Source organism: Lycium barbarum, chromosome 7 (assembly GCF_019175385.1).
Source record: "Lycium barbarum isolate Lr01 chromosome 7, ASM1917538v2, whole genome shotgun sequence".
Taxonomy (NCBI): Eukaryota; Viridiplantae; Streptophyta; class Magnoliopsida; order Solanales; family Solanaceae; genus Lycium; species Lycium barbarum.
Window position 1 is genome coordinate 94,209,635 of NC_083343.1, and position 22,245 is coordinate 94,231,879.

A 22,245-nucleotide genomic window follows, 5' to 3' on the forward strand; every position below is an offset into this window, starting at 1 on the left:
AAAGTTCGAAGTAAGGGTTCTGGTGATCCCCTAGAGAAGGTTTTACGCACCCTAGTATTAAAGATCCGTAGAATATGGTTGACCTACGAGCTTCAATGTGTGATTAATGTACTTATTTGTTTGAAAGTGTTTCATTTTCCACAAAACAAAAATGTCATTTCATTCATATCATGGTTTTTCAAGGAAAAAATCGGCAAAAAATCCCTTTATAAAAAGGGGTTTTTGGTTTTAAAAATCAACATAAGTGTTCAACTCACTTTATTGCCGGACCGGGACACACTCGGGATCGCACCCGAGTAGAGTCGCTACTATTCAAGTCCTAACGAAATGAGTTTAGTACTTACAGGTTTTATGAAAATGGATTTTGTATACAAATATATATATATATATATATATATATATATATATATATATATATATATATATATATATATATATATATTCTAAGTATATTTCTTATTTATTAAGTCCATTTTAGTGAAGCTCATAAATCCATTTTATATTCTGAATCCCAAATCCATCAACACCTCAATCCAGGTCCAATATCAAATATTCCTTCAATCCAGACGTTTTAGCCCAAAAAGTGTTGTACATTTGGCCCAAAATATGAAACAAGTCAATCCCAAAAGATGTCCTTATTTTCAAATTTAAGCTGAAGTAACACACTTATTGGTCCTTAGTTTTAAGTGTAAGTGATATGGTCAAGAAATGCATCTAATTGTTTTAGTCCAAATCGAAGCAGTACAATTTCAAAAATGTCACATTTTGAGCTCATTCTCAACTGGATTTCCAGGCCCAATATTGATATAATACAACTACATTTTAGCCCCAAATTTTCCATAAAAAATGTCATTTCCAGCCCAAATCACACTATTTCCAGATCCTCTTAACCCTTTTAATTTTATACCATTTGGAAAAAAAATGTAATCAGCCTCGTAAAATTTAGGAACTTTAACACGACCCAGTGTTACAAGTTAACACGACTTCAGCTTTAAAATCCAATTTACCTTTTATCTTGAAAATCACTTTGTTTAAATCCAAAGAAACTCGTTTTAGGTCAGTTTATCATAACCTAAAATTTAAAAGGGATTTGTGCCTGTTTAGCTTAATTGTCCTATTTAGGTAAGTGTTTGTCCTAATTCTACATTCATAAGAGTTTCACTAATAATGGGGTTTAATTACATTTTGTACATGAAATAAAAAAATAATAAATGAGAGAGGGAAAAGGAAGTCTTTTACTAATGGGCTACTGATAAGTCGTGAAATTACGCGATATTCGATGCTAATTCCTTAAATTTTTGTGACTCTTTAAGAACTTTTGTTGTTACTTTGTGTGTTTTTATGTTGTTTTGTAGGATAAGATGTCCGGAGAGCAAAATGAAGCAAAACGGAGCAAAAATTGAACAAGAAGCACTTTCTGGCAGCATATGCTAGCAACACATGCGTGCAGCATGTTGAACATGCGGTGCAGCATGTTGAACATGCGGTGCAGCATGTTGAACATGCGAAGCAGCATGTTGAACATGCGAAGCAGCATGTTGAACATGCGGTGCAGCATGTTCAACATGCGAACAACATGCTGTGCAGCATGTTGAACATGCGGTGCAGCATGTTGAACATGCGAACCGCATGTTGTGCAGCATGTTGTGCACGAGGGTATTTTTGCCCAGATTTTGTTTCCGTTTTTGGGATGATATAAATACTCTTTTAGGGTTTGTAAAACACATCTTTGGTCATTTTGCAAGTTTTGGAGGCTAGGGTTTCACCTACACAATTGGAAGAGAAGATTGGAGCACTTTAATGAGATAATTCTTAAACCTTTCTTCAATTCCTTGTTTTGTATTGAATATTTTAGTGTGTAGTATTTCATTTCTAGACTTGAATCTCGTTTATGAAAGTATTCTTGATTAAAGTTTGGTTTGAAACTCTTGTTATGCTTATGTATTGAATGATTTTTATTTCTAATGAAGTGGGTTTATTGTTTTTCTATTAACTCTTCATGCTTAAATATCTCCTAATGGTTGCAAACATTATTTGTGCCTAAGCACTTTTACTTTGCTTGAGAAAGAAAGTGAAAGTTAGGAAAAGAGTTTGATAGCAAGGATTTGGGTCATTAAACCCATCTAATAACTTGAGCTAGAGATAGGATAGTTAACTTGAGGTTGAATTGATTGTGTTTAACATCACACTCTAAGGCTTGAGAAAGCTTAGAGTGAAATTCATTGATTTGGTTGAGAAACTTTCAATGAGATTTTAGAAATCATTATCTATTAACATAGACCCGCTCTTAGTTGTAATATCATAAAATATATTGGATCGTTACTTGAGTGTAATTTCCTTTGTATCCATGCTTGTGGCCATTGATCAATTTACTTGCTTTCTAGGTTAGTTTATATATTTTCGCATTAGTCATAAATTTCTCAAAAACCCAAAATATCATTTATCGTTTGGCAGAGCTTAGTTAGTAAAAATTCCTTACTTTCTTAATCGCCTAGCACATTGTTCCCTGTGGGATCGACCCCGACTCATAGTTGGGTAAATATATTGCATACGACCGTGTACACTTTCTCTTTGAGGAGTGTATTTGGACGTTATCAAAAATGGCGCCGTTGCCGGGGAACAATTTGGCGTATTTGAGTTAGTTTGGGATTTAAGCTTGCTTGCTTTGGTCCAAATTCGTAAATATTAGTGTAGTTGTTTTCTTTGCTTGATTTTATTTTTATATAAAAAAAAAATTAAAAAAAAAAAAAAAATATGGCATCATTCCATGAAAATGGGTCGGATGGAAGTTGTTTATACTTTGATGACCCTTGTCCCTATTGTGGAGGACCCCACTCTTGGCAAAATTGTTTAAAGTTTCCCGGGGGAGGATTGTGCGCACAATCTCGAACCCATGAGTGGAGCATATGTGATAGATGTGGTGGTCAAAATGGCCATTGGGCTAATTGTGCTTATTTGTCCTTCCCTTCCCCGAACCCCCACTATGACGATTCTACTTTTTGTTGTGACAATGATAGGGAAATGGAAGTGGAAGAAGTTGAGAATGGACAAAATGGAGAGTTCAAGCTCATGATGGAATGCCTACTTGAAGGAGGAAATGAAAAGCAAAAAGTCTTGGAGGAGTACTTGGAAACTAGTCTCCAAAATGACTTGATGAATGAATACAAAAATCTTCCGTGGGCATTTGAACAAAATCAAGAAGAATTCTCAAATGCTCAATATGAGGAGAGAATGCCCATGTTGGAGGCCAATCATGAAAAGGAGGAATCAAGAATTGAAAGTCCTCCAAACGAATCCATTTTCAGTATAGATGCCAAAGAAGAAAAGAAATTAGAGTCAACAGTTGTCTTGAGAAAAATGGTGGAAGTTGACTCTAGTTTGGGGGAAAATGAGAATGTCAAAATCCGAAAAATTTTGCAAATTGGGAGGTTGAAGTCTCATTCCAAGCATTTTTCAACATTGGATTTGTATGGTGATATGGGAATTGAGCCACATACATCCATGTTGGATGGTGAAGAAGAAAGACAAGTGCCTTACATCTTGCAATTCGAAAGAGTAAGAAGGCAAAATGACATTCCTCATTTGAAAGCCAAGAAGTGCAAAATGAAGAAATTAACGTTTGGCTTGTTCATCTACTTACCACCCCCCATCGCTCGTGGTCACAAACTTGAGTCCAAGTTGGGTGCCCAATTCATATCTTCCAAATGGAAGGAAAAGTGGTAAAGGTAACCGTCGTGCCGCGACGTTAAATCAAGCGCTTGGTGGGAGGTAACCCATCGTTTTAAAAGTTTTTAATCGTTTTTGAAATTTTATTTTTTAGAATAGTTTAGTCTATGGTTTTTGACTAATCTGCAAAATTTCAGAATTTTTGGAGTTATTTTGAGCAAATCGGATACCCGGACAGCCCCCAAAACCAGTAAAAGCTGCGAAATATTTTTTTCTGGTGTCATAACATGCGATTCGCATGTCATACATGCGAATCGCATGTGTCGTCGCATCTGGTGACAGAGACTAAAAAAAAAAAAAAAAAAAAAAAAAAAAAACTGATGACATCACATGCGACTCGCATGTCATACATGCGAATCGCATGTTCGGTCGCATGTCATGCCAGCAAAAAAAAAAAAAAAAAAAAAAAAAAAAAATTCCTTTTCTATTTTTATGTTTTGTTTTGATTATGTGCAGCGAGGACACTGCAATGTTTATAGTTGGGGGTGGCACGCGGTAGCGCATTATATTTTGACACTTGCTCAAAATTTTTGAAAATTTTGTTCTTTTGACATATTGTGGATTAATCACTCTTGTTATTTTATTCTCCTTTGAGGAAAAATGTGAAAACTCTTGGCTTGTTTGGTACGAATAGAGTTAGTCTCTTACATGTGAAATTGAAATGTGAATACCTCTCCAAATTGTTGTGAAAGTTAAAAAGCAAGGTGCATAGGAAAGAATGATCTTTGTGACAACTTTTTGGCTCATTTTGTGACTCTTTACCTACTAGTGTGTTGACTTTGGATTATGAGATATTGCACTAGTTGTTCTTGCTTGGAAAGTGAAATTGATCCATCTTGACTAGTTCATATGCCATGTGTGTGAGTGTTTGTTGAATAAATCTTGTGTTTACTTTTATCATCTAGAACTTGCCCGGTTAGTCGTTCAATGCTAATTTTGATTATGTTGGTTGGAGAGATGACCTTGGGCTATCTTTGTGAAAAAAAAACCTCTTTAGTCTTTCTAGCCTACCATTGCATAAATAATATCACTAGTAACCCCATTTGAGCTTATGACTTTTTCTTTGATTGCCACATTACAAGCCTTTACCATGTTTGATGAAAAGTCTCTCTTTTGAACCTTTCCCTCTTTGAACATGAAATTGTGAATTTGAGGCCAAAAGCCTAAGTTGGGGGTGTTAGTGTTGCTTGAGAGCGGTGAAGGTTGGTGTTGTGAAAAATTCAAAAGAAAGGAAGAAAAAAAAAAAAAAAAAAAAAAAAAAAAAAGTTTGAATAACTAGGGAAACTAGTATGCAAAGGAAGGAGCGATGTTTTGAAATGAAGAGGAAAGTTTGTGTAGTGTTCAAGGAGGGTGTAATCACTTGTATCTCAAATACTTATCCTACCCTTCCCTAAGCCTACATTACGATCTTAAAAAGTCCCTATGTGATCTCCGACTGAAAGTTCTTGAGTTAGTGATGAACGAAAATAAGGGCAAGCTTATGGTGTGATATTTGTTAGCACTAGAACTTCTTTGTTGAGCGTGAGTGACTTTTGTGTATTTGTCCCTTGTGTTGTTGTTGTGAATATAGTGATTTTGGGACTTTCTTTCTTGTGAGGGCATATGGATTACGATAGAGTGGTGATGTTAAATTCCAAGTTGAGTCAATTGAGCATATCTAGGAAACTAGTGGTTTTGAGTCACTTATTGAGACTTGAGTGTTGTTGCTTGTTAGTTTTAATTCTCTATTGCATTCTTGAAATTGTATTTTGAAATGAGGGAGTTATTTGGTTAAATCTTCACATGCTTGTAGCCTAATTGTTGGTACCAACCAAAGTCATGTTCTTGTGCTTAAAGTGATTCCTTATTGAGATTTTAGTTTTGATTTGCTTGAGGACAAGCAAAGACTTTAAGTTGGGGGTATTGATAAGTCGTGAAATTACGCGATATTCGATGCTAATTCCTTAAATTTTTGTGACTCTTTAAGAACTTTTGTTGTTACTTTGTGTGTTTTTATGTTGTTTTGTAGGATAAGATGTCCGGAGAGCAAAATGAAGCAAAACGGAGCAAAAATTGAACAAGAAGCACTTTCTGGCAACATATGCTAGCAACACATGCGTGCAGCATGTTGAACATGCGGTGCAGCATGTTGAACATGCGGTGCAGCATGTTGAACATGCGAAGCAGCATGTTGAACATGCGGTGCAACATGTTCAACATGCGAACAACATGCTGTGCAGCATGTTGAACATGCGGTGCAGCATGTTGAACATGCGAACCGCATGTTGTGCAGCATGTTGTGCACGAGGGTATTTTTGCCCAGATTTTGTTTCCGTTTTTGGGATGATATAAATACTCTTTTAGGGTTTGTAAAACACATCTTTGGTCATTTTGCAAGTTTTGGAGGCTAGGGTTTCACCTACACAATTGGAAGAGAAGATTGGAGCACTTTAATGAGATAATTCTTAAACCTTTCTTCAATTCCTTGTTTTGTATTGAATATTTTAGTGTGTAGTATTTCATTTCTAGACTTGAATCTCGTTTATGAAAGTATTCTTGATTAAAGTTTGGTTTGAAACTCTTGTTATGCTTATGTATTGAATGATTTTTATTTCTAATGAAGTGGGTTTATTGTTTTTCTATTAACTCTTCATGCTTAAATATCTCCTAATGGTTGCAAACATTATTTGTGCCTAAGCACTTTTACTTTGCTTGAGAAAGAAAGTGAAAGTTAGGAAAAGAGTTTGATAGCAAGGATTTGGGTCATTAAACCCATCTAATAACTTGAGCTAGAGATAGGATAGTTAACTTGAGGTTGAATTGATTGTGTTTAACATCACACTCTAAGGCTTGAGAAAGCTTAGAGTGAAATTCATTGATTTGGTTGAGAAACTTTCAATGAGATTTTAGAAATCATTATCTATTAACATAGACCCGCTCTTAGTTGTAATATCATAAAATATATTGGATCGTTACTTGAGTGTAATTTCCTTTGTATCCATGCTTGTGGCCATTGATCAATTTACTTGCTTTCTAGGTTAGTTTATATATTTTCGCATTAGTCATAAATTTCTCAAAAACCCAAAATATCATTTATCGTTTGGCAGAGCTTAGTTAGTAAAAATTCCTTACTTTCTTAATCGCCTAGCACATTGTTCCCTGTGGGATCGACCCCGACTCATAGTTGGGTAAATATATTGCATACGACCGTGTACACTTTCTCTTTGAGGAGTGTATTTGGACGTTATCAGCTACCAAAGACCCATTAGGCTATTTTCACCCATAGCTGGGTCTTCAACACAATATTTGCTTCCTTTTCGATTTCAAGCTGGACTCGATCTGAATTTGGAATTGGGCCTCGGCCCAATTCCTGTTTTGGAGGTGTGGTGACCCAAGAAGATGCAAGGGGAGTTTTTTGCACACACAACACAAGAGGTACAAAATCAATATAAAAAATTTAAGCAAGTATATTAATGCGCAAATAAATAAAATGGGCAGAACATAGACTTAACTACATACATAACTGAATCAAAATTTAGGAATGTGGACAAAACCTTGTAAGGCAGGCCCAACTTGTTTAAAACAGGACAACATTCTAAGGATATACTTGCATATATTGTCTATATATACATGCTTATACATCTATAGGGATGTGGAGTAGCCAATAATGGAAAACTATCCCTGTATTCCCGATGTCACACAAGATTCAAGGGGTTTCACGAACCCAGACATGGCTGACACTGGGGAGTACATAAGCTTAATCCTTAATGACTAACTAAGCCTCCCTACTAATGTATTGCGAGTAAATGGAGGTATATGTGCATATATCAACATTTTGCTTTATCTAAATTGAATGCAAGTAACAGAAATAGCAATACTTAATCATCTATAGTCATTCAAATTATTTGAAACTAGACAGTCAACACACAATGTCTCATGAGATACAAAGAACAAAGACAGATGACCCAAAACAGTCCCTTTACTCAATTCATATGTAAATTGATCAAGACAAAGCCTTATTGGGTTTAAATAAAAAATAGATAACACACAGATGAGCCCCAAACTTCTCAAATACTAGCATGGATCATGCTACAACTAGATACAAATTGGATTCAAATTCATTCACCAGACACAGACATAATAATAAGTCAATTACTCCAATATTGAAGTCCCAGTTCTAGGTTATCTTTAATTAAAAATCTAGTCAGGTTTCACCACACTGTGTGTCAAAATAAACTGGACAGATTTCCAAGTCTTTAAATCAGGTGAAATCTAGACAACTACATCATGAGAAAATTGTTTTTACTAAAACAAAGTAGGTGAATGCTTGTGCAGGTTCAACACAGATGAAAAAGACAACAAAAAGGCCAGTTTTTATCACAAATTCAAAGCTTAAAACAATACACAAGACATATTGTGTCAAATTAAATCAACTAATGCAAGGGGTTTGAACCAAACTCAATTCACAGTCTTATTGAATGCCTATTTTAAGTATACTCAGATTGACTAAAAAAACTTTTCTTTAGTAGAATTTTAGACTAAACCAACAAGTAAACTCAATCCCATTTTAAAGCTAAACATGTGAGTTTCCTATCTTATAATAAGTTAGAGTATTAACCACATTGCAACCTATGATACTGTTAATATCAAGTCAAATGTCCAGATTTTGAAATCAAATTGTTTTGGAACTAAGCTCAACCTGCCTTAGAGCAGTAGGTAACCACTCAGACTAATCACCTTAAATCCCAAACAAACTTACACATATTGCAGTGCACATCAAGATCAAAGAAAGCAAACAACTTCACACACATAGGTAAGGTCTCACTTAATCACTTAATGGCATAATTTCAAGTGAAGAAAGTAATTCATGGGCAGGCTGCTTTTTTTTTTTTAGGCTCAGAACCAAATATTTCATTAAACAAGACAAACAGAGAATTCGGACTTCATTTTTCTTAGATAGCTGCAACAACAACTTCTCAACTAATTGGGAAGACCTCTCTTTTAAAAATAAAAGTTTACAAAATCCATTTTAAGTTTGCAAGGTTACTCAGATATATCCAAGGTGCTTAGTTTCTCCTAATGGAGCAGATAATTATCTCTTAGTTATAAAAGTAACAAATGATCCTCCACAAATAGGTCAAATTCATAAGTAAAACTCATCCATAATTCAACTCATCTAAAATAGTTCCCTCAAAATTATATTTAGTTAAGCAGGTTCATAAGCCAAATCAAGATGTGCCAACAGCTTCACACAGTATCCCTTTAAGTCCAGTTTTAATCTCAACTCAAATTTAATCACTCATTCTCATATCAAGCGATACAAAATTCTTCAATTATATAATCACGCATTAACTAATCAACCAAACTTGACTAATTAGCAAACTAGCATTCTCTTTATTAATTCAGACCTTACACATAATCCCTTGAATAGCAAGTTAACCACTTAATTCAGACCTTACACATAATCACTTAAATAGCAAGTTAACCACTTAAGCCTAATTAAATGAACCTATTATCCTCAGCTAACACTTCATTAAACAGAACATGACTTAATCTAAACAAGTATATCAAACTCGCATTTTTATCAAACTTAAATAGACCATAATGACATACTAAACTACATTAGCAGACAAATATTAAGCAAACAAACATCTAACTGAAAAAATTTGCAGCAAAATTAAATAAATAAGAAGAAAGGTTACCTTGTGGATGTGCAACCTTTGAAGAGAATGAAATTAAAAGCCCCTTTTCTTTACACTTAATCACACAAACACTTATAAAACTTTGAAAATTTTAAACTAAATCCAAAAATTTAAAGGTTTTAAGCTGTAAGCTAGAAAATCCTATGTATTTTGGATTTTTCAAACAAAATAATTTATTTTCGTATCAAACTTGTCAGAATCAACAATATTGTGGTTCTATTTATAGAACCCCTAATTTTGACAAACCCTACACTGGGTCGATGTGGGACAAATATATTCACAAAGCTTTCTCAAACAACAAATGGTCCAGATTTGGCCAAATTAAAATGAATGGTCTAGATTCAATTATAGTACTCAAAGAAAACACATTTTCATCCTTAATCCGAGAGGTTCGTTGTGAAACAATGAAAATCTTTCACATGCAAACAAGACTAATTAAAGATTTGTAGTGCATACTCGCAAAAGTGGAGAAAAAGTAAAAGAAAACTTACTTTTATGCTTCGTTCATTTGAAAATTGGATGAAAGAGGAAGAGGCAATTAATGCCTTTCCTCAAAATAGTGATACACCCCTGTCAACCCCCTTTACACTCTGAATTTTTGCAGAAAATGGCTAAAACAAAGAAGAGAGAGAATCACATGGCGGCGCTAAGGGTTTTGAGAAACCCTAGCGAACGAAGACCCAAATGCCCTTCTAGGGCTAGCTTTTCCTGAAGGCATTGCCTTATATATTTCTTTTACATTGGGCCGGGTCGGTCCTTAATGGGCTAGACCCAGTCCATAACAAAAAGAAAAAGGGTGGGCCCGATTTCACTCTCTCTCTCTCTCTCACACACACATATATATAAAGGACAAAAAAAATGCAAATTAATGAGCAGGTAAAAAGATTTAAAGGGATTGATCCATTTTAATTAAAATTAAACAATTAAAAAACACAACTGATTTTCACAAAATATTGGATTTACAAGCATGCCCTTTATTGAATTAAAACATGTATTTTTGTTATTTTAATTAATGTCCTATTTGACTAACTAATTGATTATTTCAATTGTAGCCATAGTTAAACATATAATAAGCAATTTACTAATATAACCATAATTAATCATCCAAATTAATTATAATTAATTTGAGAATTGCTCATTTAAAGGGAGTATGCAGAAATAAAATTTTGGGCTTAAAAATGATTATTCAATCAAATCAATTCCCTTGAATTAAATGGGGTGAATATTTATTGATTAATTCCCGATAATTGCACAATTAAATAAATGGCTATTTTATACTATTTTCTAGTTGAAAATCAGTAAAATGCATCATTAATTGCTGTGAAGTAATTTCTAAATGATTTATTATAGAAATTATTTTATCAAACAATAAAGGCAAAATATTGTCTACATAGTTTATAAATCATTCTGATTTTCTTAAAATGAAACATATATTACCCCATTTAACATTCAAGTCTTTTGAGCAATTAGAATAATTTATGTGAGGTAAAAAATTAGGTGTCACAATTAACCCTCTAAACAGGTTTAATAATAGGTGAGGACAAAGAATCAATCTTGCTATGTCCAAAATTATATTCTCTAAAAACTGTACTCCTGAGAACATTGAGAGATACTCTCGATTCCTTACCATAATTGCTAGGGACTGCTTTGGTAAGTATCTGGGTTTCCCCATCTTCCAAAAAAGACCTGATAAGAGAGATTTTCAGTTCATCATTGGTAACCTTAATACAAAGCTTGCAAGATGGAAGACTAAATTCCTCAACATAGCTGGTAGAACCACCCTAGCCCATACTTTCCTCAATCCCTAACCATGTTATGCAATACATCAAGCTCCCCAGTAAGACTCACCAGACGATTAATAGAGTTCAAAGAAACTTCATCTGGGGCACTACTGATGAGAAAAAGAAAATTCATCTTATAGGTTGGGAGATTGTGACTAAGCCTAATGCTGGGTGTGGGTTAGGCATTCATAAAGTTGAGCTTAAGAACAAAACTATGCACACTGCCCTTGTTTGGAGATTACTAAAGAATCCTAGTTCCCTCTGGGCTTCAGTCCTTATTGCCAAAAATTGTAGGGCCAGTCATTCTAAGCATCATTCAAGAACCTAGACGAACATCCTAGAGGGTTATAAAACATGTAGAGAAGCTACTCAATGGGTTCCCAGTAGAGGTAATAAAATAAATTTCTGGTATGATAATTGGATCCTGAATAGCACTCCCCTTAGGGAAACTATCTATGGCCCCTTGAATAGAGGAGAAGAACACTTAAAGGTGTCAGATGTTACTAAAAGACTAGACACCCTTTCTTTTGACCTCCCTTCCCAAACTCATCACCTCATCTCCAACACCTTCAAGCCTAATAATAGTACTGAGGATGATAAGTACTATTAGAAATTGACGAATAATGGTGAGTTCTCCTCTAAATCTGCCGATAACTTTATTGCCAGAAAAGATCCTAAGGCTAGAAACAATGAGAATCTTAAACTAAGCTAGATATGGAAGCTTAGAGTGCCTAATAAAACTAAAATTTTCCTCTGGCTTATGAACCATAACAAGATTCCTACAAGCTCTTACCTTCACTACACTGGGTTAAATGTCACATCCCATTGCAAATCCTGTAACCATCCTAATGAAAATTTGAACCATATCTTCTTTGAATGCAGTACCTCCTCCGGCTTCTGGGCTAGTGTTGTTCAAACTGCACCTTGGCCACTGTTAATTGTACTATCTCTAGCAGCTGCACTAACTTCTTTAAAAGTGGCCATTTCTGAAAAAGCAAAGGTTTAATCATGGCTTAATATCCAGATGGACCCTTAAACTTGGCATGTTTTTGTAAGATATGCATATAAACTTACAAGGAGACCAGATAGACACTTAAACTTACTCAAAGTGTATTTTTCAAGTTTTCCAGTTATTTTGAAAACAACAACTATATTTTTCAAACACTCACAATTTTCATGGTCAAACAAGCCCTAAATATATCACAAAATATTTTTTTTAAAATGCAAAAATAAGGCAAACGCATATACATGAGACTATAAATGTGCACTTAAACCAATAAATACTCGCTAATCGCAATTTTGCAGCTTTCAATTAACTCGGGTTTTTTTTTTTTACACTTGAATAATTAAAAAACAATAACTTTAACCAATAAAAATCCTTAAAAAAAGAAATTTCAAATTAAGAAATTTCTAAGTTCAGTATTTCAAGTGTAAAAGAAATTTCAAATTAAGAAAACTGTAAAGCCGAGAAGAAAATCCTTAAAAAAAAGAAATTTCTTAATTTGAAATTTCTTTTTTTAAGGATTTTTATTGGTTAAAGTTATTGTTTTTTAATTATTCAAGTGTAAAAAAAAAACCGAGTTAATTGAAAGCTGCAAAATTGCGATTAGCGAGTATTTATTGGTTTAAGTGCACATTTATAGTCTCATGTATATGCGATTGCCTTATTTTTCCATTTTTAAAAAAAAATATTTTGTGATATATTTAGGGCTTGTTTGGCCATGAAAATTGTGAGTGTTTGAAAAATATAGTTTTTGTTTTCAAAATAACTGGAAAACATGAAAAATACACTTTGAGTAAGTTTAAGTGTCTATCTGGTCACCTTGTAAGTTTATATGCCTATCTTACAAAACATGCCAAGTTTAAGGGTCTATCTAGGTATTAAGCCTTTAATCATCTTTTAAATTGAGATACTTTTATCCCTTTCTGCTTTTGAAAAATTTGGCTCAATAGAAATACCAACCTCTTTAATGGGAAACTGACCACCCTAGATTTGAATGTTGTTATGGTAATGCTATTGAATATTCTCAACTCACTAACAACTCCCTCCATGAGAATAGGAAAATCAAAATTTCTCTCACATGGGAACCCCCTCCTAATGGCTTCTTTAAGCTCAACACTAATGGCTCTTGCTTAGGTAACCCAGGAGTAGGCAGCATAGAGAGGGTTTATAGAAATAGCAAGGGAGACTGGGTAGTGGGCTTCACCAAAGGTTTGCCAAACACTACTAATATTTATGGTGAGCTAACAGCTATCTTGCAGAGTCTCAAACTCGCTCATGATCACAATCTCAAGCCCTTGGAAATTAACTGTGACTCAATGGAGGTAATCAACATGCTAGAAAAAGGTCATATCCCTTATAATGTTGTTATTACTGAATGCAAGTCTCTCATGTACAACTTGGGCCATCCAACAATTAAGCATATATACCATGAGCAGAACAAGGTGGCTGATTTGCTTGCTAAGGACGGTGCTAGGAGAAAGCTTTTTGATGGACTTCAAGTGCATGTAGTCCCCCTTTTTTTGTGAGCAATGTGTTTTGGGCAGATATGAGAGGGGCTACTTATGAGAGATTTATTAATTTTGTGAATGATCAGACATTGGTCGTAGTGCCAGGTCTTGTAACAGGCATAAGCCTAGACACAGTGAACTTTTTGTACATCTTTATATATATATATATATATATATATATATATATATATATATATATAATATGTGCACCCTGGCCATACCACTCACATACATTAGTTTATACTCTAGTATCTATTCTATAAATAGAATTGCTCCCCACCATATGTCCATGCCATATCCCACCTGATCCTACACTCCACTCACTAGTATTGCTTTGAGATTTGGCCGTAGAAAGGAGTAAATGATCAAAACCACTCCATGGTTGTTTCTTCTTGCTGTAATATTAAGCACCATAACGTTCGTTCAGAGCAATAATAATGTTTTGAGCAGAGACAGCTTTCCAAAGGGTTTTGTGTTTGGAACATCAACATCTGCATACCAAGTAGAAGGTGCGGCTAGCAAGGATGGTCGTGGACCTAGTGTTTGGGACACTTTCATCAAACAGCCTGGTACATATTAATTAAATTTAGTTATAGAATGTATCATGATTTTGAGTATAAAGAGGTTGCGGATTATGGTATAAGGTTAATAGGTAGTTGAGTTTTGTCTCGCTTTCTTGTAGGTTAGGCTTGGTGGTAGTTTGGAGCACCGCTCCTCCTTTCATACAAGTAGTATTTTGTATTATTCTCGTAGTTTCTTATTTTTTGATTTCTGTTGTCATGTGTTGTTTCTTGTGTTTCGGTTATCGTATTATTTTGTTATTATTACTTTTTTTTTTCTTTCAAAAATGTTATATACGTAATGCTTTCGGTATTACTCTTGTAGTGTCTTGCCCTTCGATTTCTGCTACTATATATTGTTTCTTGTTCTTTGATTATGGTATTACTCTTTAAAAAAATTAAAAGTAACCGTCGCCTAGTATTACTTTGTGGTTGTTACTGCTATATCATGCTTTTTATAGTATGTTGCCATGGTTTACTTGTTTATGTTATTTCTTTTTTCATGCTGCTTTGAATTGTTTGTTCTTATGTCGAGGGTCTACCGGAAATAGTATCTCTACCTTCCAAGATAGGGTAAGGTCTGCGTACACTCTATCTCACTGGGTATATTGTTGTTGTTGTTGCTGCTGCTTTCCTTATCATTTTCCTTGGCTTCTTCACTTCCATATTTTCTTTGTCCAAATTGCTTTAAAATGTTTTACTTGAGCCGAGGGTCTATCGGCAACAACCTCTCTACCTTCACAAGTAGGAGTAAGATCTGCATACATACTATCTTTTTCAGATTCCACTTCTGAAATTAGACTGAATATGTTATCATTGTAGTAGTATCATGATTTGTTTAGACGATTTTGATCGAAGTAAGAGCTTTTACTGGTGCTGAAACAGGACGTGAGCCCAATAATGCAAGTGGAGAGGTCTCTGCGGACCAGTACCACCGTTATAAAGTAAGTTGAATATGTCTTCTTTCTAGCAGCTAGGATGGTTCAAATTTTATGTTACTACATCCAGTGTTCTTTTATGGTAATGCGGATTTGGTATAAATGCCTGTTTTTTTTTTTTTTTTAAATATATATATATATATTTTATGATCATCTGGTTTCAGTTACCTACTTGCCAAATTAATTCAGATTTGTATTGTGTGATATTTTATTTTAAAAAAAAACTCTCTACTAGGTATTTCTCCGTCTCACCATACCATGCCCCTTGGTGGTCAATTGCCGCTTGGCTACGAGATGTAGGCAAGAAAAAGCTTTAGGTCTTACATGTTTTAATATTTAAGGATAATCTTTCTCATAGTAATTTGATGCACCAACAGAATTTAGATGAGTTTACTTTCTGTCTGCTAATCATATAAAGTATTTTTTACACCACTAGGTTAAAGTAATTTGAGATAATAGGTAATTGTACATAGTAAATTTATGTTGTTAGTCCTTCTGTTTCATTTTATAGCGGTATTTAATTACTCCCTCCATCTCATATTACTTGTCCACTTTATCCGTTACACGTTCTTTAAGAACTCATAAATAATAATGTATTTTTACTACATTACTCTTATCTCTCTCCAATTAATTGCACTTTAATCAATATTGGCTAATTAAAAGAACAATTAATGTTAAGGGCAAAGTAGAAAAAACTTAATTAATTTTATCTTGATTTTGTAAATGGAGAAGTATTTTCAGATGGATATTTATAGTAATGTGGACAATTAATATGGGACCGATAGAGTATGTACTCCCCATGTTTCATTTGATGCAGTAGTATTTAATTAGAGGCACAAATTTTAAGAAAAAGAATTTGACACACATCAAAGTGTTCATAGAATTTTTGGTCTCAAATATATCACTTATGATATTTCTATGACTATTAAAGCATGTCATTAAGGAAAAAATAGAAAATTTAAATTTAAATTAATTTTTTTTTAAATATAGATCAATATTATTTCTTCTGTCTCAATTTATGTGACACTGTTTAATTTGACACAAAATTAAGAAAGAAAATAATACTTTTAAAATTTGTGATCTAAAACAAACTATTAAAAGAATATTTTTGTTCATTTTCGCATAGTTTAAAGGCATTTTCGAACCTTTTCCGTAATCGTAAAAGAAGATTAAATAACCCACTATAGCTAATGGTGTGAAAATGTATTAAATTATGAGCGTTCTTAATCTAAATCCACGAAAGATATGTTTGGTATCGGTCTTTTTGGACATTTTCCTGGTTGTGGGTGAAAGTCTCTTTTGACCATCGTCACCAACCATATTGAAAGACAAAATGATTAGGACTATATTACTCTTTCTTGGGAGAGAAGCTGTGACATGACAGCATATATAATAATAATAATAATAATAATAATAATAATAATAATTATTATTATTATTATTATTATTATTATTATTATTATTATTATATCGTTGAGAAGAATTAATAAAGCTAATGATCAAGTCGATAAAACATTCAACTTTAGAGTTACCTTGTTAAGGAATTAATTGCTCCAATAGCTAAGACAACTCTCATGATAATTACTCCCTTAGAGTGTGATGGAGGAAAATGTTTTTCAATATTCTCGTGCTTGGTCAAAATATTTTCGTTTAGAAAATTAATCTCTTAAAAATTAAGAAAATGACTTTTCTAATATAACTAGGAAAAACAAAATTTTCACTAATGGCAAGAAATGCTTATTTTCTTCACTTCACCTTCAACGCCCTCAACCCCGCCCCAACATCCTCAACTCACCCCACCCCCAACCCTCCATAGCCCCATAGTATTTTTCTTATTGTATATATAAATGTTATAGAGTAATGAGGTATTTTTTTTTTTAGCTATTTACCAAACACCAGAAAGTATAGGAAAACATTTTTTTTCGTACCAAACACACCCTAACACTTTGTTTGGATGGTTGTTACGTATTGTTTCTATATCGTATAGTGTTGTATTGTATTGTACTGTATTGTTTTGATGAATAAGACGTTTGGATAGATTGTACCGTTTCTCATCGTTACATAATGTTAGACATCAACAATTTGAAAGATAAATCTACAACAAAATTAAGTAGGGTATATATACTCTAGATCTGTCATAAAAAGGTACGATAAAAGATAAAATATGATTATTAGATAATAAGTAAAGATAAAATCAGGGAAAAAATAAGGTAACGACAGCATAACACCAAATCAGTCATTACATAAAATGAAACTTTTCGTGGTTACGTAATGATGAATTAAACGATACGATACAATAGAATTTAAGTAACAATCAGAACAAACATTGTATTTAAACTAACAACACAATATGATAGGTAACGATCATCCAAACAAGCTGTAAATCCTTAAATTTTGATGTATGATTTTGTATCATGAAATTTAACTGAATCCTCTTCTATGAGTACAGGTAGATATTGATCTAATGGTGAAGCTGAACTTTGATGCTTACCGTTTCTCAATTTCATGGTCCAGGATTTTCCCAAGTAATTTGATCAACTACTTTATTCTTTCCAGTTCTCTAACTTTAAAATCTAGCCCTTTGCATAAACATAAAATATTTTGTGTCTCACTTTACCAATGTAGATGGAGCTGGAAAAATTAACTGGAAGGGAGTTGCTTATTACAACAGGTTGATTGACTATATGCTCAAAAGAGGTAATTTTCTGACTGCATGTACGGACGTACCTGTTACATTAGTCTTGAATTATACACATATTAACAAAAAAAATAGTTGATGTAGTTGTATGTTTATATCCACTGGTTTAAATTGTGGATCCGCCTCTACTTAACAATAGTCAATATGAATATGTTATATAGACAAAATTATTGAAGCTTGAACATCTTATTTTTGGCAGGTATTTCCCCATATGTTAATCTTAATCACTACGATTTACCTCAAGCACTTCAAGATAGATACAAGGGATGGTTGAGTCATGAAGTCGTGTAAGTATATCAAGAAAATTTACCTCACACATGACTTTTTTGCATCTTTGTTCTGACAGTGCTTTGTCATATAAACTTTGCAGCAAAGATTTTGCTGATTATGCAGAATTTTGCTTCAAGACATATGGAGACAGAGTTAAGAATTGGTTCTCATTTAATGAACCAAGAGTTGTTGCTGATTTAGGGTATGACACTGGATTCTTTGCACCTGGAAGGTGCTCTAAAGCATTTGGCAACTGCACAACAGGGGACTCTGCAACTGAGCCTTACATTGTTGCACATAATATGATCTTAAGCCATGCTGCTGCTGCTCATAGATACCGCGAAAAGTATCAAGTAGGATTAAATATCCTTTTCTTTTCTTTTTATTTAACTTACACACACTAGAAATGTCAAAAGAAATTACGCCATCACTATATTTTAACTTGTTATAGTAGGTAACCTGTCTTATTTTTCAGGTCTCACTTTATGTGGACGGTTACTTGTAGCTATTTTTTTAGTGACGTGATAATGCAAAGTACCTTCACACTTAATTATGGAAGTTAAAACTATTTTGTTGTTGCTTTGTCCGGAAATTTTACATCATATTTCAACTCACAACATACTAGGAGAAGAGGAGTAAGGTTTGACTTCATCTTAAAAATGCAATTACAGGAGAAACAGAAAGGGAAATTTGGGATTATCTTGGATTTTGTCTGGTATGAACCACTTACTAGGTCGAAAGCTGACAATTGTGCAGCTCAAAGAGCAATAGACTTTGAATTGGGATGGTAAGAATTTTCTAACATGACACTACATTACTTAATAAGTTTCTCATAGAGTGGTCAATCCTCTATGAAATTTGGTTTGCTATAGCCTTATCTTGAGAACAACACTTAATTTGGACTTGCTATATAGGTTTTTCCATCCTCTAGTATATGGAGAGTACCCAAAAACAATGCAAAATATTGTTGGAAATCGATTACCCAAATTCACAACAGAAGAGATTGAGAAGGTCAAAGGATCAATTGATTATGTGGGCATAAACCATTATACTACCTTCTATACATATGATCACCAGTTATCCAAACCAAAAGCCCTTGCGTACCAGCAGGATCAGAACTGTGGATTTGCTTGTAAGATTTTTACTTCTTTATTTCCGATATGTGCTTAATAGTCATCGGGTTGTTACTTATAGCCATGAAGTAATGTGAAGTGACGGATTATTGCCTCATATGCGAAGTCATGAGCTTCAGATAAGAATGCGCATCAACCAATGATGTGAAAAGTGATATCTACAACAAGTGGTTGATTCTTTGAATCCCAACTGTATGAAGTTGGATTAATATTGGCATTATTCTAAATTGAATGCTGAAACTAGTTATTTATTCAATTACTACAGTACTAAATTCGTATATGTCTGGTCTTTTGTCATTTCACATAAATTGTGTTCTTCGCTAATCGCTTTCGCTTCAAGCCCCCTAGACCTCATCACCTTTTTGTGCTTTTCGCCTTTAAAAAACAGTATCTAAGCGGAAAAAATGTTCTGATGTTGTACGTAAGAGGTTTTGTTGATCCCAATTCTTTTCTTGCCGTGGTGCAGATGATCGCAAGGGAGTACCAATTGGTCCTAGGGTAAGAACGTGGAGTTAATGTTTTTGTACCTAGAAAGTACTATATCCTAACCGTTAGCTAATTCCATTTTTACTTTGAATGCTTGTAGGCAAATTCGGATTGGCTCTACATTGTGCCTTGGGGTCTCTACAAAGCTGTCAACTATGTAAAAGAACACTATGGAAATCCTACCATTATTCTATCAGAAAATGGTATGCGTGTAAAACTTTTCAAAATTGTAGTTACCTAGACTTGTTTGAATTTCCAGAACGGACTTAAAAGGAACTCCGAGGACTGACCATAGATTAATTTCAGGTATGGATTATGCAGGAAACATTTCCCTTCAAGATGCATTGCATGATATGAAAAGGATTGATTACTACAGAAGTTATTTGGCCGAACTAAAGAAGGCTATCGATGAAGGAGCTAATGTCATAGGCTACTTTGCATGGTCGTTGCTAGACAACTTTGAATGGAGATTAGGTTATACTTCTAGATTTGGTATTATCTATGTTGATTTCAGAACCCTTAAGCGGTATCCAAAAATGTCAGCCTATTGGTTCAAGCAATTACTTAAGCGCCATAAGCATTAAGCTCAGACATTGCCCCTTTGTATTGTAGCCTTTTCATTAAAGGAGTTTAATTTGCTTATTTAGGATATGTCTGTTTAGAGTAATCGTCACCCATAAGTAGGTGTAACTCTGTTTAGAGGCTAGAGTTTCTATTCCGGGGTAGAGTTCTATAGAACATCATATCTATATCCTTTTACCAATTCGGGCACTGACGTTTCAAGACTCTGTCATTGTTTGCTAATTGAATGTCTATTAGTGTTGGTTTGCGAATTAAAATGTCGTAAAGAATCGATCAGCCTTTAGCTCCTGAAATACCATCATAACACAATGACACATGAATAATGCTTCTAGATTTGATCACAGATTGAATTATTTTGCATACTAATATTGATGCATGAGGGCTTAACTTTAAGCAATAAGCACAAATAAAATGAAAACAATTTCACTAATGGCAATGCCTTCAATTTTCTCCTTTCCATGTAGACCAACTAGGAGATCTAGCTTCTTAACATCATCACCACAAAGTTCATGCAGAGTCACAATTGCTTCGGTCATCAATCAAATCCTCCCACTTGCTTATTGGTATCATCAACAAATTCCTTCTGAACTCTTTGTATTTTAGGAATCCCTCTCTCTTGGGCTCTATAAACTGATTTATGATTATGAGCATGTTAGCATCTAACTTCAATCAAAGATGCTAACATACCCTCTAAGGCAGCCATGTTAACAAAATCTGGTCTGGCTTCTAACATCAGTATCATGAGGAATAGGTCTGTTGGCACTAACACGTGTATATTTTGATGATTGACAAAGTGAATGAACAAAGTCAATGAACATGTTCCTTCTCAGTAACAGATGCGAGATAAAGTGAATGAACCAGGTGCTTGAACCAGGTCACTGAACATGTTTCAACTCAGAGCTACGAGTGGAACTCTTGATTTAAGAGATAAGGACTTGGCGGACAAGTTACAGGATTTCTTGCCAAAATTATCCAAATTCGCTTCAGATTCCTAAAGGGCTATTGAAGCCGCATGACACGCAAGAAACCTAAGTCGACTCAAACCTTGATTCTTATTTTGGGCCTCATCATGTAGGGTTTGTGGTTAGTTGACTTGCTGAGCACCAAAAGATATATTGTCAAGTCCTCTCTCGAAGATTTTTACGCACTCATATAGAGAGAGAATAGAATTTGAGCGAATACAGTCAATGCGATATTTGTGAGTTCTGATTCCCGAAGTGCGGCCTAATACAAAGAACAAGATTGAAGAACCTATTTCATTGGGTAATGTCGTTGGCATTAGCTAGACTAATGTGCATGTGAGTTTTGATTATTGACAAAGATTCATGATAAACAAAAGGCAAAAAATGATTGATACCATGAAAAAGACAAACCAAGTCTAGATACATGTGAGAGTGCACAAGAATGAATTGAACAAAGCCTAGACATCTGGTTGAATGTAGCAGAAGTTCCAAACAAAGAGTAATGTCTGAATGAGCAAGAATGCAATGCACATGGACATGGGCGGAGCCAGGATTTTCATCAAGGGTGTTCATATTTTAGGACAGGGGATGTGTGAGGGGAAAAAAACAACGCATGTAAAAAATACAATGCCTCTGCCAACTATCAATATGGCCCAGTGTTGCGTCAAAATATTTGCAACAGTGAATTATTCATTTAAGCTCCCACCGACACTCTACCCCTTCATAGAATTTATTACGAAATAAGCTCTACCATAGAACACTTTATCTGATGCAAGCTAAAGAATAAATAAGTAACTTACACGTTCAATGGCCTCACTCTCTTCAGGTGTAATAGTCACAGCTTGTAGGAAGGAAAAACAAAAGAGTGTGACGCCGAGTCTTCAGGTGTAACTGTCCAAGCAACGTATCTGCAGAGT

At 34.2% G+C, this 22,245-nt stretch overlaps 1 protein-coding gene across 1 annotated transcript; it reads left to right on the forward strand.

Moving 5' to 3' along the window:
• The first annotated feature begins 14,007 nt into the window (after nucleotides 1-14,007).
• LOC132602331 (beta-glucosidase 44-like) lies at nucleotides 14,008-20,537 on the forward strand. Its single transcript, XM_060315226.1, has 11 exons — nucleotides 14,008-14,268; nucleotides 15,145-15,203; nucleotides 17,647-17,722; nucleotides 17,823-17,894; nucleotides 18,095-18,182; nucleotides 18,266-18,518; nucleotides 18,837-18,952; nucleotides 19,080-19,297; nucleotides 19,765-19,796; nucleotides 19,885-19,987; nucleotides 20,091-20,537. The coding sequence occupies exons 1-11, from the start codon at nucleotides 14,061-14,063 to the stop codon at nucleotides 20,366-20,368; spliced, it is 1,503 nt and encodes a 500-aa protein (XP_060171209.1). The 5' UTR covers nucleotides 14,008-14,060; the 3' UTR covers nucleotides 20,369-20,537.
• Nucleotides 20,538-22,245: the final 1,708 nt, after the last annotated feature.